At 29.5% G+C, this 27,451-nt stretch overlaps 1 protein-coding gene across 1 annotated transcript in view; it reads left to right on the forward strand.

The window, feature by feature from the left end:
• The first annotated feature begins 2,789 nt into the window (after positions 1–2,789).
• Positions 2,790–27,451, forward strand: part of LOC135924230 (uncharacterized) — a 62,269-nt gene continuing 37,607 nt past the window's right edge. The window contains exons 1-7 of the mRNA XM_065459282.1: positions 2,790–2,844; positions 2,887–3,023; positions 5,667–5,887; positions 5,935–5,976; positions 6,017–6,143; positions 6,185–6,282; positions 6,329–6,458. Coding sequence (XP_065315354.1) covers positions 2,790–2,844; positions 2,887–3,023; positions 5,667–5,887; positions 5,935–5,976; positions 6,017–6,143; positions 6,185–6,282; positions 6,329–6,458 — 810 coding nt within the window. The remainder of the gene's footprint in view (positions 2,845–2,886; positions 3,024–5,666; positions 5,888–5,934; positions 5,977–6,016; positions 6,144–6,184; positions 6,283–6,328; positions 6,459–27,451) is intronic.

A 27,451-nucleotide genomic window follows, 5' to 3' on the forward strand; every position in this document is an offset into this window, starting at 1 on the left:
TAAAAATGCTTTAAGGAAGAAAATTCGCGGAATTGGTTTAGCGATATTACCTTCGCTATAAAATTAGTTCGCGATATTGTCTTCGCTAAAAATGCTTTGCGGTAAAAAATTCGCAGAATTGGCATAGCGATATTACCTTCGCTATAAAATTAGTTCGCGATAAAAGTTTTGCGAAAAACTGTCTCGCTATAAATATTTTGCTAAATTGTCCTATACGCATTTTCCTTATTCTGAATCTTGGCATCTTGATCCTTTTCATTCTACACCGAATTAATTATATTTACATTTCCTTCCTCATTACATTGTGTGTTAACGCTATTAGATAATTCCGCACATGAATAAATAGTTTTATTAAACCGATAGTGGTTTGTACAAAAGTTATTTCTCTCCCATTGCATTCTTATTTTTAAAAAATGTATTAAAAAATATAAAAAATATTCAAGAACTAAAAAAAGGGGGATTTTTTTTTGGGTGGGGAGGGGGGGGGCGCAGTTTGAAATTGTGGGGAGGGGCTTAGGTCTAGAATCGGCCTGGTAGATTCACTTTGTTTTAATTCATCTAGTAATTTATATAAGTAAATAATAATAAAGTAAGGAAAATTTAAAAAAATATTCATAAGATTGCCTTTAATTTTATTTGATTAGTTCAAATAAATTTGAAAAATCTTGTAATAAAGAAAACAATTTTATTTAAATATTATATAGATTTGGATATAAATCATATATAATAAATGGCATGAAAAAAGGATCAATTGATTACATTCGTTGTAAAGCGGCCTGACATTATGCGACCGCTTCGCTTGCCGAAAGGAATCGAGTCATTATTCCAGAACTTGGTTACGGAGTTGGATATTGTTTCGCCGTAGAAGCAATAATTGCGGCAACGCAAGCCGACTCGATGATATGTGCAAGTGCTGTTCATAAGCAACCTTTCTCCACATAAGTCTTCAAGGTTCCCACTTGAAAATTTGTTACTTTCACCAAGATCTACGCCGAGTCGGCTCCTGATTGGCTTACGTGGAATCCTTCTGTACTCATCCCCGCAATTTTCCTACTAGTTTGAGATTGATTTGAACAAATTGTTCCGAACAGCCGGGTATAGCCTTGATGCAATAGCGCTATACATTTTTAGGGTTAGTTGATTAGACAGGTGAGTTCTTACACACTCCCTAGCGGATTCCGACCTCGATAAAATAATTAATAAATATATTTGATGGAATTCGTCCTGCTGTCTATATCAACCTACAACTTTTGAGGTGTCTAATGAGCGTTATATCGGGCGCCTTTACCCGGCTTTTGGTTCATCCCACATCATCTAATCTGCTTACCAATACTTCACTTTACTGGATAAAACTGTTTTTCGGAAATAACCAGCTCTAGATGATTCGATTTATATCCTAGTTTCACGATCGATTTTCATATCAGAATGGCTTCGAAACTCCACCAGAGTTTCCTCTAGTTTAATCTGCCCAAGCAAAGTTCGTCATCTTTCGGACCCCAAGGCGGCGCTCTTTTTCCACAGCATCGCGATTTCTCCTATTAGGGCAGTACGGAAAGGCTATACACCAAAATCGGTAGCTTTCCTCGGACCTCGTAAAAAGGATCCTTTACTTTTGTTGCACCTCTAGGTTTTCAAAAAATTGGACCCCGAGATTCGCGCACCTGTTAGACTCCTTGGTCCGTGTTTTAGGAATGGTCTGAAAAGTGTCGAACTATAAACATTGCGTACCTTATCATCAGATGAGCGTACCAGGTAACGGCGAGAGCTTGGAAGAATGGTGGTGGAAAACCACTACATCTTTCTCTCTTTGGCCCTGCCTCAGTAACATTAGGTCACACTATGAAAGCAACCAAGGTTTGTAACTGTCGTCGATCGTGAACTGATTATTCCGATAACTCGTGATGTGTGATGATCGAACTCGTCACACGAAACAAAACGCTCGCTATCGGTTGCGGAATCATTAAACGGCCTTTCTCCCCAACGACTATGCGGTTTCACGTTTTGTCTTTAAAGTTCATTTCAACTTTCCCTTACTGTACTTGCTTGCTATAGGTTTCGTGTCGATATTTAGTCTTAGATCGGGTTTACCACCCGTTAGGTTGCAATCCAATGACCCGACTTTACCGAATACTCATCGACCGTCAAAACTGTACACGGCTTCGTAACCTCCATAGGTATGAGCTGCAATCAAATGAACTTGAAAAACGCTTGAACGATAGAATATCGCTTTCCTTCACATTTATTTATCACCACTAGTTACGAATAGGAGATTTAGCGTTAGACTTGTTCCTATTTTATTTACAGTAACTTAGGGAATCCTCGTTAGTTTCTTTTCCACTGCTTATTAATATGATTAAATTCGGCGGGTATTCTCGTTCGATCTGAGGACAATAAAATAATATAGTTATTTCTAGTGTTTAAAAAAAAGTAAAACGATCGAAAATTTTTGGCGTTTAGTTTAGCTTCACGTTGGGAGTCGGTTTGTGATAATGCATTTCATTTTGTGAAAATTGTTCGATTATGAAAACTACGAGAATATCATATGTTTCTTATAAAAATGGCCACTAGTAACTTCAATTTTCGGCATCTCAAATGCATTAATTGGTATTATATAATATTAATGATATTGATCGAAATCGGATAGTGCAATAAAACGGTTTGCTATTTCATAAAGGGAAAAAAATATTCATGAATTTTTTTAAGAATATAGTGTTGTTAGTTTGACAGATATCACACATGACCTATCATGTCAGCCATTTTTATATTATATACAATAGTTATTAAAATATATGGATTACGATACAAAATTCAAAAATTTAGAAAATTTGATAGAGGTATTAAAAGGTACATTTAAGGGTTTATAAATAAAATATAATAATATGACAGAAAAGGATCGTATGATCGATTCTGAAAAAGTTATTTCTCTTGCCAAAGAATGGATTGATAATATTAGCTTGTTATTTAAGATAAATTCATCACCACATATTCAAATCATATCAATTAATAGAGTTTTGATAGAAACGGTAAAATAAATCAATTCATTTTAAATATTTATACATACATATATATTTCTGGAAATTATAATACAATTACCATTAATAATTTTATATAATGTTACTAATTTTTTTATCTAAAGATGTAAAATCTGACTTATAATTTATAAATGAATAATTATCTAGGCAAAAATTTGCTTTTATTTCCCTTAAATGGGTAAAACCCCTTATTTATTTTTCTGATTCTATAAACATCTCAAAAATTTCATTTTTTATTTAAATATGTTAATAAAAAAAATTGATGTGATGAATAAACTATACTATATATATTTCATCAAATTATTTGTTATAATTTGTATAAAAATTAAAATAAGACACTTCCCTTTGTAGCTATTATCTTGGATTTTTTTGTATCTTGTCTTGTCATCTGGGTTTTTGGATTTGTACCATTATAAAGGGCTTTTTTCCCCTATATAGTGATGTGTACCTCTTCATTCCACCACCATAGTCCTTTGTATGATTCCTCCCCTTGCCAAGCCCAGTGTCGATTTGGCAGTGTCTATTAATCTGGATGAAAGGTCTATCCACATTTTTTTGAGGAATCTATTGTTTCAATGTTTGCATTGATTGCAAAGGCATCTGTCATTGTTTTTAATTTACCCCATTTGATGCATTGTTCAAGTTTTATCTTATTTTGAGTGGATTTATTTGAGATATTTAAATCCATGAATAGTAGCTTGTTTTGCATGGGGATATCTTCTACTGGGATGACTTTGCAGTCTATTACATCTTTTAATCGTCTGCAAGAGATTAGCTTGTAATCTATCTGTGTTTTCCTTGTACCACTTTCATATGTTATTAAATGACTGTCTTTTTTCCTATAGTAGGTGTTGGTTAAGGCAAGGTTGAAGGCTTGCACAAATTTCAGTACATGCTCTCCTTCATCTTTTCTTTCTCCATATCCAAAACCACCATGATGCCTTTTGTAGCTATCTCTTGCTTTTCCCACATGCACATTTAAGTCACCACCTATTATGACTAGGTCATCCTTAGGGATTTCCATTACAGCTTCATCAAGGATAGCTCTAAAGTCATCTTTCTCTTCTTCCTTGCAACCCGTTGAGGAGCATATACTGAAAGGATGTGTAGTATTGATTGACTAATGCAAAGTTTTATCTTCATTAGTCTATCAGAAATCCTGTTGACTTCTACTACAGAGGAGGTTAGATCTTGACTGAGGATGATGCTAACACTGTTCCTATTGCTAACAATTCTATTATAGTACAATTTATACCCATCTCCAATATTAAAGTCTTTTGACCTTTCCATTTCGTCTCTTGTATGCACGCTATATCAACTATTCTCTTGTTCAACACTGATGCCAATTCTCTCGTCTTATCAATATTCAAACTTGCTAATCTTGTCTTCTTGCTTTGACCTTTATTTTACTTTTCGCAGGAGAGCCTCACCCTGCACATCGCTTGGAGGGAACACCCTAGCTTTCATATTCATATTTTCATTTTGTTTATTGGACACCTATCCTTAGCACCCGGCTGTCCAGGTCTGTCAGTGACCGGGGTGTCATCTCTAAGCTCCGAAATTCATCTTACCATATATCTTTAAACATCTGTCATCGAAGAAAAACCTGAAAATTTTTATGCTCCTTACCAGAATTGAATCTGCATCCTCTTCATCCTTCTGTTTCCAGACATACATCATAACTTATTAGGCCACCCCGGCGATAGTCCTGCTATATTTATATATGTTAAAATGGCTATAAAATAAAAATCATTAATTAAAATTTTATTTTATAATAAAAATAAATTTTATATGATGAGGAGTTATGGATTGCATTAAGCAAATTATGTATTACTCTTTCATTAAATTATCTCGAATAAATGTTTTGAAAGATCAAATCATTGAAACTCTAAATTATAACTTTATAAAGAATATAAAATCTATAAAATACATAATTTTATTTCAATATCTTTTCTGTAGGGGAGAAAGGGGTAAAACGATAGGCATTTTGCATTTTACCATAAAAATTTTAAACAAACAATAAATTATAGACCAATGTCACAATCTTTCATCTATAAGATATTAAAAAGTGTAGCCCTCTACCAAAATCTAGATACAGATTCTTTATAAAAAAATGAATCTTAGATACAGATACTAGTATCTTTTTCAAAATATCAAAAAGATACATGATAAAAGATATTTGTATCATTTGCTAAATTAGAGTATCTTAAATACAAGATACTTTTAAATTATCATTACCAAATTATGTATCAGCTTTTTTAATTTATTCGTGAAGAACATAACATTCACATTTAATTAAAAAGAATATTTACAATAATCCCTAAATTTATCATTAGTAGAAAGAAAATTAAGCCAAATAAGTGGCGATCATAATGAAGCCTCTATTTCAAACAAGCCATTACGATGGCTATTCATCAAAGTAATTGCTTTGTTATTCATAATTTCACATAACAATACAAATAAGACAATCTTTTTTTTTAAATTTAATTTTTTAATCAGTTTGTTTTTTAAAATATGCGCTATATTTTTATGATAGCTAAGTGTTTTTTATATGACCTTTGTTTTAAATTCGTTTTTTTATAATAAACTCAATGAAAAAAATTCACCTATTTTTATTTGCAATTTTATTTTAAGCTGTCAACACCAGTCATGTATTTAATTATTGAGTATCTCATACAGAAATTTGATTTAATCGATGGCCCACTATACATAAATCCATATAATTTAGCAATCTTAAATTATATGATTGAATTTAGGATTCTTAACGAAAGAAAACAAATTTTATATGCAGGAACTAAATTTGCTAACGGAATTCAACTCAAAAAATATTTATTGCATTCTATACAAAATTTGAAGTATTAGTAGTCAATAGCATTATCATTTATAAATTTACGATTTTTAGGTGGACAGACGACATGATATCATTTTACATTAACTTTTACAAGTATTTGTTATATAATTATTTATTTCTAGTATTTTCATAGGAATTGTGTGTTAACTAATGACGAATTTAAAAAAATTATCATAAAAGTCTCAGTAGTTTCTTTGAGCTCAAAATTTAGAAATTTTGGAAAGATACTGCCCCTCTTGCTAAATTTTGTAGAAGAAAAGGTAAAATCAATCATTTTTAATATTATAAAAAAAATTTATAGAATGAAAATGCAACAATGTTAAGAATCGCAATACATACTTTAATAAAAACCTTCAATCATATTACAGTCCGATGTTATCTAAAGGAAATTAAAATCAAGTTTTTATAATATTTATTAACACCTTTTTTTAATTTTTATGATTAGCCTAGATGAATCTAAAGAATTAGCACATCTGGAAGATTCTATCATGTATATTAATAGGGTGGTAATTCCATTATCCTTAACCATTAACAGTCATCCCGAATATTTCAAGGAATTCCTTAAGTTTATCAAAGTTATTAATGCATTGCTTAAAATTTCTCAGTTTTTACAATTCAGAATTATGTATGTTTTTGAGAAATACATTATAAATTTAAAATATGGAATAGTGATTTTGATCATAGTATAAATATTAAATCGAGACACCTTTTTAAAGAAATATCCAATTTTGCCGATATCAACCAATCCGATTTTTTTTCAATTATTTTATAAATATAATGAAAAAATATCTATAGTGGAATAAGAATTAACAAAAATATATCAATATAATTAATGAGCATATAAAGAAAAACTATTTCAATTAATTAGAAAAACATATTTAAAAAAATCTATGATTCCAAATGCACATTATATCATTAATAGTTTTTTATACGTCACTTAGATATATCAGAGCGGATAGTTAAATTTATCGATATCGACTATATTAACGGCTCTAATGTAGTTAATTGGTTGGTTGTATAGAATCCAGACGCGGAGGTTGGGTCTACAAATCGACTAAACCAGCTCTGAACACGAACCCTGAGCACAGACCCGGGGTTCAGACCCATGGTTTAGACCCGGAGTTCAAATAAACGAAAACTAAGAAAAAATAAATCTCATTTACTAATCTTATATCATATTATACATTCTAATTTTAAATTAAAGCTTTGTTTATTATTTTATTCTACATTATTAATCTCATTTTCTAACCATTTAAATATGTAATTAAATTGGGGTGCTTTTGATTGGAGTCAATTTGACTTAGCCATTTTTTCTCTTCCAGATTATGTTAAATTCACATACAAAATTATTATAGTTTATATATAGCTAACCCTCTTCTAAACTTTTGCAGAGCTAGGATACATACAACTTTACAAAATTTCTTAGTTATATTATCGACAATTATCTCTTGTACACATTATTTTTTAAACTTTGAATAATTATCCTCAACAATCAGCATCTTATTTTTGAAGTTGTTTATTAATTGCTTGTTAATAACCCGTCAAAAATGATAGGGTTGAGGGATAATTAGTTTGTGTATATGGTACTAAATACTTTATTAATATATTAAAATTTAGTAGAAAATGAGGTAAATTTGTGAATCACACCTATAAGATATTCTTTTAAAGTATGATCATCCGTCTATCTTGATGGGCAAAATGAAAAATTTAGGGGAGACTGGGGTTAGTCGAACCAATTTTTACAAAATTGGCTCTAGCTCCTGGTTTTTATAGATATATAAAAAATAATATATGGTTAGATACCTAAAACTATACTCTATAATGGTGCCTTATAAAAAATCTTAAGAATATAATCATTTTATTTAAATTTTATTTTTTTGTAAAAGTGAAAATTTGGTTCAACAAGCCCCAATAGCGGGGTGATGCAAAACACTTCGGGGTTTCCTAAACTAGTGGTTTTTTTAGGCCATAGTAAATAGAAATGCATTTTTATTTATTAATAATGATACGTATAGAATAATTTTATTGTTCAAAATATCATAATACTTATAAATTGAAGCTAATATATAAAAATTGAAACTTAATTTTGGACATAAAAAAATATGAATTTTTAGGAGAGATTAAGATTTCTTAGCATAAATCCTAAATACCAATCATAAATAGCAATGAAATTGTCTTTTCAAGATTTTGAAATTTTTTTCATTATTAACTGCCATAATTGACTTGTATGGTTTAGCAAACCCCGCTAGCTCTAAATTGACAAAGCATGATTGGAATAATATCTAGATATGATAAATACTCATAAAACTTACCCAAATTATAGATGAGTGTTTAAAACTTGGCAATAAAATTTAATTTACATATAAATGATTATATATTTTAATAAAAATTAAAATTTGTCATGTAAAAATCTTTTGAAAATTTCATCAAAATTTACTTAAATAAAATTTTTAATAAATAATTATTTCAAAATATTTTTTGCCTATAGATGTAAACTAATGAAAACTATATAAGGATAAAATTTTAACCTTCTGGTATATTTAATTTTAAAATGAGATTAAGTGGTTTGCCTACCCCCAGGGTTTACTATCTCCAGTTTCCTTTATAACTACTAGTACCAGAGCTCTTGTTAGTCAGCATAGAGTTCGTCAAAAATGACGGGGAATGAGAATTTTCTCCTCACTCTTATGATAGTTGTTACCTGCTATTTGAAAATAATATCCAATTTTTACTCTTTATGACACCCCCCCCCCCTTCAGGCGAGGTCCAATCCATTAAAACTAAATGATAATTCTATGTTTTGACTCAAAAATTTAAATTTTTACTTGATACCCATATCAATATTATTTGTTTAAATATTACCGATCACCTATGCCTAGACATGTGCGCCGACAGCATTTTCCGGCGGCGTTTCTTTTTTTAAAATGATCGCCTGGCGTCGGCGAATCAATTTAGACGCCGCTACAAAAATCGGCGACGGCGTGGCGGCTTCAAACATTTTCTAATTTAAATTTTTTAATTAAAATTATAAATTCATTGGAAACACTTTTAAAATAAAATTGTTTTATTTTGTTTATATAAATTAATGATTTTATTAATTATTTTTTTTTTCTCTTTAGCTTTCACCTTTTCTGGTGGTAAGCTCCTTCAACATCTCTCTCCACTTTATGTTATTAATACAATCTCTTTTATCTAATTTATACTTCTTTATATTGGCTCTAACTTTATGGTCCCATTGAAGTTTTGGCCTTCCTCTTTTACGTTTGCCCATCACTTCCAAACTCTTAACTTTATTTCCTATGTAGTTCTTAGGCCTTCTCATTGTGTGCCCATACCACCTAAGTCTATTTACCATTAACTTAGTCTTAATGGGCACTACCTTTAAACTACTTAGTATTCTTGTACTGCGCACTTTATCCTTTCTTGTTACCCTAGCAATCATCCTCAGCATTCTCATCTCCATGGTTTGTAGACTTCTCTCGTCTGATTTTTTGGTTGGCCATGTTTCCGAACTATATAGAATAGTTGGTTGTATTATGGAACTGTAAATTTTTCCCTTTAATTTGTGTGGGATTCTTTTATCAAATAGCACTCCAGATAAAGATCTCCACTTTAGCCACCCTTGATTAATCTTACTCTTTATCTCTTTTTCTATTGTGCCGTTTGTTTGTATAGTGGAGCCCAAATATTTGCAGCTTTCAATTGCCCATATCTGCCATTCATTTATATCAATACTCTCTGTTTCATCTCCTCCTATCACCATATACTCCGTCTTTTCTCTATTTACTTTTAATCCGTGCGTTTCTAGGATATTTATCCAACTCACTAGTCTTTCTTTCATTTCATCCTTAGATTCGGCAAGTATCACAATATCATCTGCAAATATCATATTCCACGGGACTGTTTGATTTATAGACTGTGCTAATACATCTATTACTGTAATGAAGAGAAGTGGGCTGAGAGCCCACCCTTGATGAACTCCCTCGGCTATCGTGAAGCCTGCTGAAGTACCTGTTATGCTACGGACCATTGTTGTATGGCCCATATACATATCCTGTATTATTCTTATATATTTTTCGGGAACATTTTTGTGGCGTAACGCCCACCAGATAAGTTTTCTTGGGATTCTATCAAAGGCCTTTTCTAGATCGAGAAAGACCATGTTTAGCTTTTTGTTCTTTTCCCTGTATTTTTCACTCATTTGCCTAATTGCGTGGATAGCATCGGTTGTTGATCTTCCAGGCATAAAGCCAAACTGAGTCTCTCCTATTTCGATTATATCTCTTAATCTTTTTTCTATTATTTTTTCATATAGTTTTAGACAGTGTGACATTAGTTTTATGCCACTGTAATTTTGACAATTATGTGGATCCCCTTTATTTTTGAAGATAGGAACTAGATAGCTCTCCCTCCATTTTTGAGGAACCTCTTCATTTCCAAGTATCTTATTGTATAGATTTGTGAGGAGATTTATAAAGGGCTTTTTTCTCTTGTATAGTGGTTTGTACCTCTTCATTCCACCACCATAGTTCTTTATATGATTTGTTGCCTCCTCTTGTCAAGCCTAGTGTCGATTTGGCAGTGTCTATTAATCTGGATGAAAGGTCTGTCCACATTTTTTCACTGACTTGTGAGGAATCTATTGTTTCAATGTTTGCATTGATTGCAAAGGCATCTGTCATTGTTTTTAATTTGCCCCATTTGATGCATGGTTCCAGTTTTATCTTGTTTTGAGTGGATTTATTTGAGATGTGTAAATCCATGACTAGTAGCTTGTGTTGTGCGGCGATATCTTCTCCTGGGATGACTTTGCAGTCTATTACATCTTTTAATATTCTGCGAGAGATTAGTATGTAATCTATCTGTGTTTTCCTTGTACCACTTTCGTATGTTATTAAATGACTATCCTTTTTCCTATAGTAGGTGTTGGTTAAGGCAAGGTCGAAGGCTGGCGCAAATTTCAGTATATGCTCTCCTTCATCATTTCTTTCTCCATATCCAAAACCACCATGATGCCTTTTGTAGCTATCTCTTGCTTTCCCCACATGCGCATTTAAGTCACCACCAATTATGACTAGGTCATCCTTAGGGATTTCCATTACAGCTTCATCGAGGATACTAAAATCATCTTTCTCTTCTTCTTTGCAACCCGTTTGAGGAGCATATAATGAAAGGATGTGTAGTATTGATTGACCAATGCAGAGTTTTATCTTCATTAGTCTATCAGAGATCCTGTTGACTTCTACAACTGAGGAGGTTAGATCTTGACTGAGGATGATGCCCACACCGTTTCTATTGCTAACAAGTCCATTATAGTACAATTTATACCCATTTCCAATCATCAAAGTCTACTGTCCTTTCCATTTCGTCTCTTGTTTGCACGCTATATCAACTTTTCTCTTGTTCAACATTGATGCCAATTCTCTCGTCTTACCTTTAAGCGTCCCAATATTCAAACTTGCTATTCTTGTTTTCTTTGCTTTGACCTTTACTTTACTTTTCACAGGATGGAGGTCTATACCCTGCGCGTCGCATGGAGGGAACGCCCTAGCTTTCATATTCATATTTTCATTTGTGTCCTTCATTTTGTTTATTGGACAGGTATCCTTAGCACCCGGCTGTCTAGGCCTGTCGGTGACCGGGGTGTCATCTCTAAGCTCCGAAATTCATCATACCATATGTCTTTACACATCAGTCATCGAAGAAAAACTTGAAAGTTTTTATGGTTCTTACCAGGAATGAACCTGCGTCCTTGTTCATACTCGTGTTTCCAAGCGTACATCTTACCCATTAGGCCATCATGTATAAATATTGGACATAATAATGATCTTTTAGAGTTCAGAGTTAGCTCAGCTATGGAAAATACACGCTCGCTGGGTGTGTCGTAGATGGTACGCACAGGACCTTTCTAGCTAATATTCAAAGTTTAGGAAGATCCAATGCTCTTTTCCAAAAATCTAAGACATCTTTATCTTTAAATTATAAGGCGAAAATAATGAATAACACTCTTTTTCTAAACTAGTTAAATAGTCTTTGTTGTTCCAGGTTATTGTTATGAATAGATGAATTCATAGCCAATGACTTAAAATAATCGAGTTTTGAAGCAACTTCCATCATTTCACATTCGTTTAATTCGTGGGTGTAAGGCCGTAGATAGGTAGCGTGTTGACATAAAAATTGCATCGGAGTAATATTTTTTTCCTTTAAATATTCATTTACTATGTTTATAGAGATTGAAAACGAGGATCCAAAAGTGCCCATAACATCTAAGTAAAAAAATAAAACAAATAGAAATAATATATAAAAAATAATTTATGTATTTTAAAATACTACCTGAGGATCTGTTATTGGAAATCTATGATCCAATTTAGTAAGCATATTTTGTTTAAGGGATACTATGGGAGGACTATCATATTCTTTTACAATTAAATGATTTTTAATTTCACTACGAAATAATAAGGATAAATTTATAGTAAGTAACTCCTTTTTGGACGGATAAAAATTCAACAGTTTTTTTGAAGGTTTTAAGAAAATTTAAAAGTTCATGCACCAAGTCCCAATCGGAAAATAATTTGAGATCCGGTTTCTCTATTCTATTTAATAGAATATTTATAGGATTTTTGTTATTGCCAGTCACACTTTCCAGAATTATTAAAATACTATGCCAACTTGTTGGCACATTTAATTTTAAGGTTTTATGTTTTTTTCCCATATGATTTTTGATTTGCATTATCATCATCAAACCACAAGCAATCTTCATAAAAAGGATCATTATCATCCAAATCTAAAATATCCGATGTACATGATATCGATTTAAAACATTTTCTATTTTCGATATCCTTTATATTTCAAAATCCGCTGTTTTGAATCTTAAGGCAACTATAACTTCTCTCACTTTTTTAATGAGATTTTCTATTTATTAACTTTTATTATTCCATCGACTGTCACTAGATTATGTAATCCATGCCCCAAACATAAATGATGGTCATATTCTCCTAGATGAACACTTTTCTTTACATTGGGTCCTTTATCCGTGACCATTTGAATTTTCTTGGACCCTAAAATTCATTTTCAACTTTTTCTATCTCGGAAAGAATAGTTTCAACGGTATGTTTTTGAGTGACATGATGTGTCAGCAATATATAAAATACAATATTAAAATTATTATCTCGTGAAATGTAAAGGTAATATAATTTCGCCGTCTATATTTGTCAGTCCACATATCAAGAGTTATAGCACAATATTTAGGACCTATTTTAATTTGTTGGCATATGTATGCTTTCATTGATAAATAAACATCATCTAATCCACTCCGGCCAAGTGTTGTTCTATCTAGTATATCTTTTGTATCTGAAATAATGCCATATTTCTATATAATAAAAAGTGAATAATAAAAATATTATGCCATAAAAAATTTTAAATGTGGGATGATATCAGTTATTTAAATATTCTATTAAAAATAATTAAATATCTTAACAGTTAAAATAAAAATTATGCCTTGTAAAAAATTATAATGATTTTACAAATAACCTTTAGAAAATCTTGCATTCCAGTATTATTTATAGAAGAGAATGGCATTAAATCCTTGCAACACATGAGAATATAATTCCTTACCACAACCCATTTTGTATCTTTTTCAATGGGTTTTTTGTTTAGATATTTTTTCTTTACATGATAAGTGTTTTATTATGTTTGATATGCTGATATATTTGAAAAAGATTTGATTCGATAACTAAATAAAAAATTCACAAATATTTTTAAAATAATCAAAAAATTTACTCTGAAAATGAATAATTATTTTCATCCTCACCATCTTTATCAAGGGGTATTTGCAAGCATATATTACAAAATACTTTATCTGTAGCAACACTGGTTCTCTTATTCTTTGTGTCAGTTTTTAATATTTAGGCTCCAAAATGTTTCCATGCAAAAGAAGGCTTTGCTTGCAAGGATATACTATATTTTGTTACAGGGTATTGCAATGCTGCATCCTTTATAATTGTTTGAGTCCTGCTATTTTTATATATGTTATAATGGCAACAAAATAAAAATGATTAATTAAAATTTATATAACGAGTTGTAAATTGCATTATGGTTTTATTAAAAATATTTGAAGCATCAAAAATTAAAAGAATAAAATAAAAAATAATATCAATACCTTTTCTATTTTAATGTCCTAATCTTATTTTATCTAGCACGTTATTTACAGACCTGCCCAAAGTAGCGAACGTGTATTATATGGATTGTTACAAATCAAATTTATAGCAAATAATATTTATTAATTTTAAAAAATAAAATTGCATTTTTTAATAATTTAATATTTAATTTCTTCTTCTAATTACAATTCATAAATAATATTTAGAATAAATATTATTTATAATAATAAAAATATGTATCACGCCGCCACGCCGCTTAATTTTTACATCGGCGGCGTCGTTTTAAGCGCCGACACATTTTGGCGACGACGTCGGCGCGGTCAAAAATCACAGGCGGCGGAGCATTTGACCGGCGGCGCACATGCCTACCTATGCCTAATAATTAATATTGAAAAAATTCTCAAGCAAGGTCCATGGCCATAATAATTTTGAAAAAATTTCCCCAACCAAAGATCATAATAATTTTGTTAGTTGAGAACTGGAATAAAATATAGGCCTTGGTTTTTTGAACAGGCTGAGCCCATGCTTGAAAAAAAATTTTTTTTAGATCAATGTTTGATTCACAGTTATAATAAAAAAATTATTAAGCGTCCAAGCTGATAATAATTTGAAAAATTTTCTTCAAGCTCAGCCCAATATAATTTATAAAAATATTTTCCAAGCCCAGCCCGACCGATTATAATTTTGAAATTTTTTTCTCAAACCGGGAGTTTCCAATAAAAAAATATAAATGTTGATATAATTAAATTACTTTATCAAAATATAGTTTCATATATAAGAAGAATTGTCATAATTTAATATAGGGGCCGAATTGGAAAGAACGTTTGCCTATGTAAAGTTAGGTCTGGGGACGAATCTCGTTGATGTAAAAAAATATTTCTTTTTAAAAAAAAAATTTAACATTAGAGGATATAGTCTCCTTCTATTTATCAACATTAAGATGATAGGAAGTTGATAGAAAAAATTAAATTAACATTAAGATGATAGCAGTTGATAGAAAAAATAACATTAAGATTATACGAAAACGTTATTTCTTGATTACGGAGATTATATATGTCGTATTGGGATATGGAATCATGTGGGATTCGGAATCACAACATGCTTAAAAAATATTCCGAATCCCCATGAAAAAAAATTAATAATATCATTACTTTTTCTCTCCTTTTTGCCGTCTGGCTGGCACCATATAATTAAAAGGCCAAAATGAGGGATAAAAAGAAAATTAAAAAAAAAGTAAATAGTATAAATTTAAGGCATATAAATGAATGAAAAATATTATTTATTTTTGTTTTTGTAAATTTATATGAAATATTAAATATTTTCACATGAATATATATTTTAAAAAAATCCGAATTAAAAAAAAATTATTTATTGCAACAATTCTTCAATGCTCTATGACATTTTGTTGAAATTTAAGGTTGTTCTTGAAACACTAACACCTTTTATTCATGCAGCCCATTTTGCATTTCCATAACGATGGTTTCCCATAGTTTGTGACATTCCGGAAGCTCTTAAATTTTTTTAGCAGTTTAAATAAATTAATTATATTTTATGTACATGAATTAATTTGAGGAGTATGTGTGGTTACTATAAAAATAGCTTATGATTGTTATATATTTGTTGGGAGTTTAAAATCATTTAATTTTATAGTTTTATATAGACTAGAGGCAATAAATTTTGTTGAAATTCTTCCAGCACACGTTAATTTTTAGAAATAAAATAACTCAGAGACCTGCAGAGGTACCATTTGCACGGCCCGGCCCGGATTTTTTTTAAAAATTATATATATTTTTAATGGCGATTTAAAATATTTGGTTTTAAAATATACTGCCCAGCCTGGGTATTTATATTAAAAAAATTAAAATGCGACTTTACCAGTGAATACCCGGACCGGGCTTAGAGCCAGACCTGCAGGTCTCTGAAATAACTGATATGAATTATCAATAAATTTAATATAAATTAGTAATTGTATTGGGTGAGATTTTTTTCATAGAATTTCTAAATTATTACATTTTGAAATGAAAATATATTTTTAATATGAATTAAGAATCTTATTGGGCGAGAATTTTTTTTTCATGGAATATCTAAATTATTACATTTTGAAAATTTATATTAATACAAATATTTTATTTTTAATATTAGTTTAAAATTTTTTTTAATGCCTCAAATTTTTTTACGAATATAATTTATATAAAACCATATTAAAAACACCCAAATACAAATCTATTCAAGGAAATGTAGATAATATTTTTAACGATTCCGTTTTTTATTGTTTACCAATGAGGAAAATTTTGTGAAGCTATATTGCTACAAAATAGCAAAGGTTCTATCAAAGATTCGCGCTTTTAATTGTCCATAATATTACTAATAGTCCTTGTTCAAAATATGTTATCCATAAAATTACATGGAAAAATAGTTGTGCTACCAAATATATTGAGAATAGTATTTCTAATATTTTAAAAAGAACTCCTTCTTTTATTTTATATTTAAATGATCGTGGGCGTCAAAACATAATTTATTCTCAAATAATTGGACAAAATAATTTTATCTTAGGTCATCACTTGATATTATCTATCCATAGGACAGATATAACAAATATCTGTCCTAAAAATTTAGAAGGGAAAGTATTAAAAATTGAACAAAATAAAATATGGGTAGCGTCTGCAAGAAGAATTTCAGCACCATTTATTGCCTCTAGTCTATATAAAACTATAAAATTAAACGATGTTGAAGTTCCCAACAAAGATATATCAATCATAGGTCATTTAAGCTATTTTTCCTCAAATTAATTCATATACAAATATATTAATTTTTTATCTAAATTGCTAAAAATATTTAGGAGCTTCCCCGAATGTAACAAAATTTTGGAAAACATCGTTATGCAATTGCTAAATGGTTGCATGAATAAAATGTGCGAGTGTTTCAAGAACATCAAATGTTCAACGAAATATCATATTGCATTGAATCATAGTTGCAATAAATAATTATTTTTTATTCGGATTTTTTTAAAAATATATATTCATGTGAAAATATTTATGATTTTATATAAATTTACAAAAAAATGTCCTTTAACCTTATTCCTTTTCATTCATTATATACCTTAATTTTATACTATTTACTTTTTTAAACATTCTCTTATCCTTTTTGATCATTTATATAATTTATTTATTATAACAAAATATCTCAAAAAAATAAAATTTTCTGGTGCCAGCCAGGTGGCAAAAAAGGAAGAAAAAAATATTATTTAATAGTTTTAAAGAAATATATTCCAAATCCCCATAGGTTTTAAATATTAATAAATATTTTAAAAAAAAGATTGGGATTCCGAATCTCACATGATTCTATATCCCAATACGACACATGTTGTCTATTAAATTAAAAAGAAAACCCATTCAGAAAAAAATATTTTGTTTATATAATAATTAAAATAACACATTGACTTTTAAAAACTTTAAAGAAAATGTTGAGAAAAACATTATTTTTTAAAATTTAATTTAAATTATAACTTCTAATATTAATTTTAAACTTCTTCAAACCAAATAAATTTTTAGCCGGCAAAAAAATCGGCTAGACCAATTTTTTAGCTGAAAACTATTCTGGTTTTTCGGGGTTATTCTTAAAAAGTGGTTCAAATCTGGAAAAAATTTACAAACTAAAACGCATTAATAATAACATTATTCATCTGAACCCCGAGTTTAAACCAAGGGTCTCTATCCCAGGTCTAAACCCCGGATCTAAACCACGGGTCTATGAACCGGGTTCATGCTCAGAGTAGGCCTGAGCACTAGATTAGGTCGTAAAATTTACGACCAAGCAAATTAACAACACTAAAACAGCTCTATTTTTTAAAACGGCTAGCCCAATATTTTAGCCAATAAAAGCCTAAAGATTTTGCTCATAGATGGCAGAAAGGTTTGAATCCGTATTATTATTTGAATCCTATTTAATCGCACAGAATTAAAACCAAGGTTTAACATTTGTTCAAAATTAAAAACTTTTGAAGATCAAATAATTGAAGATTTTTTCGTAAAAAAATATTTTGAGCATGTAGAAAATTTTTGAACAAAATAGTAGATGCTTTTTGTAAAAAAATCTTCTATGATTTTCCCTTTAATGTTTTTTTTAATAAATCATAGATTTTATATTTTTAATTTTGAGCGAAAAAATTTTCAATGCTTATATGATTTTTGTTAAATCATGATTATAACTGAAATGCTCAGAAAAATCTCTTAAACATACTTAATGCTCAGAAGAAATATTGAATGCTCTATGATTTCCTAATGTTCAGTTAATAAATTTAATTGCTCAGATATAAAACTGGAACCCTCAGATTAAAAAATGAGTCCCTTAGAAAAATATATGAAACGCTTAGAACTATTTATTAATTGCTCAGAAATATTTTTTAGTATAATTGATTTTAAAGATTTGTACACGATTATAAATGTCAAAAATAAATATGGGCCCGTTCCAGTTCCCATGGACTTATGCACTCTCTAATTTCAATGACTTACGTCATACCCCCTCCACCTCCATTGTCGTAATTCTTGCCGGTTCCTCAAAATAAAAATGACTGGTGCGGGCTTATTTTAGTAAATCTTTTGATTTGTTAATAAAAAACATGTTTGAAATGCTAGAAAGTCAGATTGCTCCTAAAGACATACAATTTTATCAGTAGATCTTTATTAGTTTTTATAAGATACAAATATTGAAATATTATATTGAAAACCTTCATAATTTCCCCTAGAATATCAACACGAATTACCAAAATTTATCTTAATATTGAAAACTTTTTTATCCTAGGGAATTTTTAAACTTAATCAAATTACTAATTTTCATTCACGACATCTTAAATCGCTCATTAATAAAATATTTTAATATTCTATTTTTCGTATAAAAAACAAAAGTGATGCGTGAACTTGAGTCGCGACTCGAGTTATGAACTTGAGTCGTTAACTCAAGTCGCGACTTAAATTATGAACTTAAGTCATGAATTAAAGTCGACTCAAGTTGTGAACTCATGTCTATATACTTGAGTCGACTAGATAACGAATAATTTTATGAACTTGAGTCGACGACTAGAGGACGAATATTTCAAATTAATTAATTTTAATTAAGATATATGTTGTTTATTACATTTTTTTATTTTAGACTTCCAACTTGAGTCGTAAATAGGAATTATATACTTGAGACAATTAGAGGACAAATAGTTCTATAAATTTGATCGACTAGAGACTAGACTCTAGTATATTTCAAATTAATTAGTTATTTTTAATTACGATATTTTTGTTTATTATTATTAAATTTAAAATTAGTTAGTCGAGTAATCCTGACTCCGTGTCGAAGTAGCAATAACTCGAGTCATTTTTACGACTCTAGTTCTGAACTTGAGTCGTGAACTGTTAATTTAAATTTTATGAAACTCTATTACTTATTATATAAGTGTTATTTATTGGTTGGTTTTGTAGGGGCTTGGATCTTAAAATCGACTTAACTAGCTATGAGCACGAACCCCTAGCACAGATTAATATATCTTAAGTTGATTTTTCTTGACCTTATTAATATATATAAATATATGGTTATTAGAGGTATCAATCGCTAGCTAATTAGATCTATTGAATAGGTTGCAAACCATGTCTAGATGAGTTAAGCTATTTCTACGTAGGTCAGGAATTATTTTATCGGCACCAAATATTGATATGATAATGGGTGGGTATCAAATAAGTATAGTTCTACCTTTATATGGTGTATATAATTTTGACCTGGGAGCGGGGGTAAAAATATGGTCTCAAATTTGTTCGTGAAAAAATTGACATGTCTATATCTTAACATTTAATTATTAAAAGATAAATATATCTGCTAGATTACCAAAAATTAGGGTTTAATTTAGGTTCAGGATTTTTACTTTCTATATAACGGAAATTTTAATAACATGAATTTAATCGAAAAAATCAATTCCTATAAAATTATTGGAAATAAAAAAAGGTTGCTCGTAACATCAAAAACCGTTTGGAAAAACGTTATGTATGTAAATTGTCGTATTTATTATTACCTCTGATTGAAATTGAAATATAAAAGATTATAATCAGGATGAGGTAATAAGAGGCAAATTTTGAGGATTAAGATGTTTAATTGATATATATTTTTTTAAAAAACTCATAGAATTTATGAACCCCAAACTATCTTCTTTTTTTTCCTGAAATAATGACATGAATTTTAGTAATTTATTGATTTCTTCAAAACAGTAAGGGCTTGTCTATTAAAAAAAATTATAACTTAAATTTAGTCGAGTACGCTTTGAAATTTTTTCATTTTATTATAAAAAAATCGAATAAAATATATTAAAAAATCGAATAAAATATATTAAAAAATCGAATAAAATATATTAAAAAATCGAATAAAATATATTAAAAAATCGAATAAAATATATAAAAATATCGTCTTGTTCATCTTCATTTGCCAAATCTTTTTCTTCCGGAAAGCTTCAAAATAAATATAAAGATATATTGGAAGAATTAAATAATCATTAAATTTTACTAATTTTTTTGGGAGAGGGGAGGGAAGGTAAAATTCTTGTTTAAAGTTTAAAAAAATATTATTCGGACTAAATATATGTTAAAATGGTCTAAACACAATCACAACAAAGTATACATTAATATTTACATTTATTCCAAAAGATCTACGTTCCAATAACTCAGGCACAGGCATTGTTTTAGGGTTTGTGAAGCCATCCTATTTCTTTTTTTTGTCATACAATCAACCGCCCTGCTGAAAGTCCTCTCACTTGCAACACTTGTACTTTGTTGAGCTAAATAATCCCTAGCCATTAACGACAAAGTGGGATATGTTTCGGCGTTCTTTGCCCACCAATCCAATATATTTGTTGATACAGGCGCAACGGGCTCCTTGAGATATTCCACGATTTCATCTCTCGTGTCTGGGTTATCAATAGCCTCTCTGAAAATAAATATAAAAATACAAGGTTAATTATATTTCTAAGTATTTATATTTACTTTCGCAGCTTATTATGAATAATAACTGAGTAAGGTTGCGAGTCAATATCATCAGTAAACTCATAAGCCGTTGCTTGGTATGTTGGCCAGGCATAAACTTTGTGAATTTCTTTGAATTCTTTGTCATATTTTTTATTTAATATGCATTTTGGCATATATTTTTGTTTTGTTTTAGGATCTAGAAAGCTAGATATTTAATTTGTTAGGGTATAAAAAAAGCCTTCGTAGGCCTCACATTTAGTCAGCATCAATTTAGCTGCTTTTTTGATATCCTCATTATCATGTGAATTAGATGTTTCTTCTAAAAAAATTCCCATCTAAGCGACGAATATAACCGCCGTCCCAATAGTTGTACTTTCCGATGAAACTTCACATGTAATCTGGAAAAATGGTTTAAGGAAGGTTTCAATTTCCTTTAAATATTTTGCCTCATTGACATTTATGTAAAATTCATCTTTGGGAAGACATTCTTCCCCCAATCGTTTAATAGCATCTAAATTCTATAAAATAAAATATATTATAAATAACATTTAAGATATTGCTTAAATTACTTTATTTATAGTAGAAATCATAAGATACTTAGAATTCCACCTAGTGACCATGTCGAGTAGTAATCTAGTACCACCCGAGATTTTGATATAACTTTGCATTAGCTTGGGAGAAAGGTGAAGTGATTTCACCAATTTATGAATTTTTTCTAATTTTGCATCAAAAATATTTGGTCCTTCTTTAACTATAATATTAATAACGTGAGCCAGGCATCTATGGCTATAAAATGGTATACTATATTTTTCCATGTAATGTTTAATGATTAAATCTGATGCACTAATCATATTTTTAGCATTATCATGCGTTAATGCTAAAATATTTTTTTCAATCTCAAATGTTTCCATAGATTTTATTAAATAATAAGATATATCTTGCCCACTGTGAGGGTGCGGCATTTCTATAAGATCTAGTAGATGGTTTTTTAATTTCCAATCTTTGGAAATATAATGTAATGTGATTGCACAATACGACAGGGAATTAATCCCTGTCCAAATATCAGTAGAGAGGGATATTTTGACCTCTATATTTTTTAGTTTAGCTATAAGTTTGAATTTAGCATTTTCTTATATAGAATGCAAATAAATTCTGGCAGTTTGTCTTGACCAGATCTTTTCACTTTTAAATATAAAAAAGATATCCTTGAATTCTTCCGAGTCAAATAGATTAAATGGTAGATTGTTTTTTATAATATATCTTAGTATAAGTTTATTCAATTGTTTATTTTCCTCGGGTTGTAGTTTTCTGATACCCGATAAATGTTTGGGCATTATTTCTTTAGCTTGGAAAATCAGGATGGCATATCTTTATATGATTTTTAAGGTTGGCTAAAAAATATTAAAAATTTTTAATAAAGGATTTATATAATACTTGTAGCCGTATGAAGACTGTAGATTTTATCACAGTAGACACATTTCCGTCGAGATTTGTTAGGTGTATTTATAAACATATCTTTAATATTGAAATTATTATTTTGTATTATTGAAGAAGAAGACGTATTAGCTTCTGAAAAAGAGCTTTGAGTTTGACTCAAGTCATTGTCCTCTTGATCCTAATAAAAATTATGTTTTTAGTAATAAATAAAATATCATAGACTTGCCGGGCTTAGGGCCCGGCCGTATTTCAATTTTTTTAAATATATGGGACCGGGCCTATAAAATTTTTTAATAGATCGGGGCCAGGCCGGGCCTAACAAATTTATTACTTTTAAAAGCTAATAAAAGATTATAAATATTTTGATAGATCATTTAATTTAACCCTTCACTACAACGGTGGGGTAAATACGACCCCACAATTTTTATAATAATTGTAATACAAAACCTAGAAGATATTCCGACCTGGTTTTTTCAGTAGTTTTATTTTTTGTAACAAGGAATCCAACTTCCAAATTTCATGATTATTGATTTGATAGTTTTTAAGATATATGCTATTTGTTGAGCTTGGGTTAGTAATTTTTTTTTAAAATCAAATTTTTTTTTGTTACTAATTATATTTATGTATGTCAGGTTAATAAATATAATTGAAAAAAATATAATTATATCTATTTTTTGATTGATATATATATATGACTTTAAATTTGAAAATTTTATATTATTGATTTTTTCGGTGGAGTAAAAAATCATAAATTTAACATATGATTTTTAATTTGAATTATTCTAGTGACATTTTATACTTTAATGCTGGCAATCAGCCTGAAGGACGATATAAATTGAGAAATAATCCTTTTGATGTGGTTGAAAGGTTAATTCAGCCCATTTCTAAGAGGAATAGGAATGTCACCACAGATAACTGGTTTACCAGTTATGAACATGTTATACATTTATTGAATTCCCATTAATTAACAATAGTAGGAACTTTAAGAAAAAATAAAAAGGAGTTTCCAACATCATTTAATTTTAAAAAGAAAGATATTTGTTCAAGTTTATTTGCCTCCTAAGATAATATAGTATCATATGTACCAAAAAAGTATAAGCATGATACTTTCTACCCTTCACTATGATAACAATATTGATACATCAACTGCGGATTTGCACATTTTACAATCTCACCAAGGCTCGTGTTGATGTTGTGAATCAGCTATGTTCAAATTATTCAATATCCAGAATAACAAATAGATGGTTTATGGCAATTTTTTATAATTTGTTGAATATATCTTGCATAAATTCTTTAATAATTTATAAGTCCAATAATTTAAAGGAGATTAATAGATCAAAGTTTATAATATTAATACAAAAACCCACATGTTAATAAACTGCTAAGGGATAATACTGGGAATATGCTTAATATCGAAGAATTAAAACCTATATCAACCAAACAAAAAGGAAGGTGCTCCTCTTGTCCAGGGGTTAGCGACAAGAAATCCTTATTTATTTGTTAAAAATTTATATGCAAAGATCATATGTATGTAACATGCCATGAATGTTTTTAAAAAAGATGCATGAACTTTAATATCAAATATTTTTTTTAATATCTGATGTTTTATTATAAAATTTATTTCTTCTTCTCCGTTTTATGGCGATTTCCAGGTTTACCCGGGTAGGCCAGTTTTCCCTCTGATTTTTCTTTTCCATTTTTGACGGTCCTGAGCATCAATACTTGTAAGATTCAAGCTTCTCATATCCGCCGCTATCACATTTGTCCACGTCATCTTGGGTCTTCCTCTAGGTCTTGATCCTCCTACTTCCATCATTGTGCATCTCTTTACCCAGTCATCTCTTGTCATACGTTCCACATGCCCAAACCATCTTAGTCTATTTCGTCGCATTACCATACCAATCATTTCTATACCTAATCTTGCTCGCAATTCCTTGCTAGTTTTTCTCTCTCTCAGAGATACCCCACACATCCATCTAACCATCCTCATCTCTGTTCTTTCTAATTTGGCTTCATGAATTGCTTTCATTGCCCATGTTTCACCGCCATAAACTAAACAACTCCTCACGCAGCTTACGTAAACTTTCCCCTTTAACTTCAGAGAAACTTTTTTATTTGTAAGAATAGATGACATCTCTCTGAACTTCTTCCAAGCTTGTCTGATCCTTGCAACAACAGCAAAATCTACACCACCATCTGCGTTTAGCATATCACCTAAATAACAAAACTTATCCACTTTTTCTAGGGTTAACCCATTGCCAATATCCAGACCACCATTTTTTTTTATTTAATTATTACTATAAAATATTGAATTAATAAAATATATAATCAAATTTGCTTCCTTTTATTTATTTTTGGTCATATCATATGATTAAGGAAAGTTCTAAAAAAAGATTTTTTTTTTGAGCAGCTTTAGTAAAAATACCATAACTTTATTTAGAAGTAAATGGAAATCTAGAAATTTTGTATTTATTATCTCTAATATTTTTACAATAAGTGTGTAAAATTTTAGGTCTTAAATTTTAAAGATATATTATAAAAAACAATCTACCATTTAATCTATTTGACTCGGAAGAATTCAAGGATATCTTTAAATTTATATTTAAAAGTGAAAAGATCTGGTCAAGACAAACTGCCAGAATTTATTTGCATTCTATATATGAAAATGCTAGATTCAAACTTATAGCTAAACTAAAAAATATAGAGAGAAAAATATCCCTCTCTACTGATATTTGGACAGGGATTAATTCCCTGTCGTATTGTGCAATCACAATACATTATATTTCCAAATTGGAAATTAAAAAACCATCTACTAGATCTTATAGAATTGCCACACCCTCACAGTGGGCAAGATATATCTTATTATTTAATAAAATCTATAGAAACATTTGAGATTGAAAAAAATATTTTAGCATTAATGCATGATAATGCTAAAAATATGATTAGTGCATCAGATTTAATCATTAAACATTACATGGAAAAATATAGTATACCATTTTATAGCCATAGATGCCTGGCTCACGTTATTAATATTATAGTTAAAGAAGGACCAAATATTTTTGATGCAAAATTAGAAAAAATTCATAAATTGGTAAAATCACTTCACCTTTCTCCTAAGCTAATGCAAAGTTATATCAAAATCTCGGGTGGTACTAGATTACTACTCGACATGGTCACTAGGTGGAATTCTAAGTATCTTATGATTTCTACTATAAATAAAGTTATTTAAGCAATATCTTAAATGTTATTTTTATAATATATTTTATTTTATAGAATTTAGATGCTATTAAACGATTGGGGGAAGAATGTCTTCCCAAAGCTGAATTTTACATAAATGTCAATGAGGCAACTACTAGATCTTATAGAATTGCCACACCCTCACAGTGGGCAAGATATATCTTATTATTTAATAAAATCTATAGAAACATTTGAGATTGAAAAAAATATTTTAGCATTAATGCATGATAATGCTAAAAATATGATTAGTGCATCAGATTTAATCATTAAACATTACATGGAAAAATATAGTATACCATTTTATAGCCATAGATGCCTGGCTCACGTTATTAATATTATAGTTAAAGAAGGACTAAATATTTTTGATGCAAAATTAGAAAAAATTCATAAATTGGTAAAATCACTTCACCTTTCTCCTAAGCTAATGCAAAGTTATATCAAAATCTCGGGTGGTACTAACTACTCGACATGGTCACTAGGTGGAATTCTAAGTATCTTATGATTTCTACTATAAATAAAGTTATTTAAGCAATATCTTAAATGTTATTTTTATAATATATTTTATTTTATAGAATTTAGATGCTATTAAACGATTGGGGGAAGAATGTCTTCCCAAAGCTGAATTTTACATAAATGTCAATGAGGCAAAATATTTAAAGGAAATCGAAATCTTCCTTAAACCATTTTTCCAGATTACATGTGAAGTTTCATCGGAAAGTACAACTATTGGGACAGCGGTTTTATTCGTCGCTTAGATGGGGAATTTTTTAGAAGAAACATCTAATTCACATGATAATGAGGATATCAAAAAAGCAGCTAAATTGATGCTGACTAAATGTGAGGCCTACGAAGGCTTTTTTTGTACCCTAACAAATTACATATCTAGCTTTCTAGATCCTAAAACAAAATAAAAATATATGCCAAAATGCATATTAAATAAAAAATATGACAAAGAATTCAATGAAATTCACAAAGTTTATGCCTGGCCAACATACCAAGCAACTGCTTATGAGTTTACTGATGATATTGACTCACAACCTTACTCAGTTATTATTCATAATAAGCTGCGAAAGTAAATATAAATACTTAGAAATATAATTGACCTTGTATTTTTATATTTATTTTCAGAGAGGCTATTGATAACCCAGATCCCACGAGAGATGAAATCGTGGAATATCTCAAGGAGCCCGTTGCGCCTGCATCAACAAATATATTGGATTGGTGGGCAAAGAACGCCGAAACATATCCCACTTTGTCGTTAATGGCTAGGGATTATTTAGCTCAACAAAGTACAAGTGTTGCAAGTGAGAGGACTTTCAGCAGGGCGGTTGATTGTATGACAAAAAAAAGAAATAGGATGGCTTCACAAACCCTAAAACAATGCCTGTGCCTGAGTTATTGGAACGTAGATCTTTTGGAATAAATGTAAATATTAATGTATACTTTGTTGTGATTGTGTTTAGACCATTTTAACATATATTTAGTCCGAATAATATTTTTTTAAACTTTAAACAAGAATTTTACCTTCCCTCCCCTCTCCCAAAAAAATTGTAAAATTTAATGATTATTTAATTCTTCCAATATATCTTTATATTTATTTTGAAGCTTTCCGGAAGAAAAAGATTTGGCAAATGAAGATGAACAAGACGATATTTTTATATATTTTATTCGATTTTTTAATATATTTTATTCGATTTTTTTATTGTAATTGTATAATTTTATTTACCATGATTTATAAAGATTTAA

Source organism: Gordionus sp. m RMFG-2023, chromosome 2 (assembly GCF_954871325.1).
Source record: "Gordionus sp. m RMFG-2023 chromosome 2, tfGorSpeb1-WG-v2, whole genome shotgun sequence".
NCBI lineage: Eukaryota > Metazoa > Nematomorpha > Gordioida > Chordodea > Parachordodidae > Gordionus > Gordionus sp. m RMFG-2023.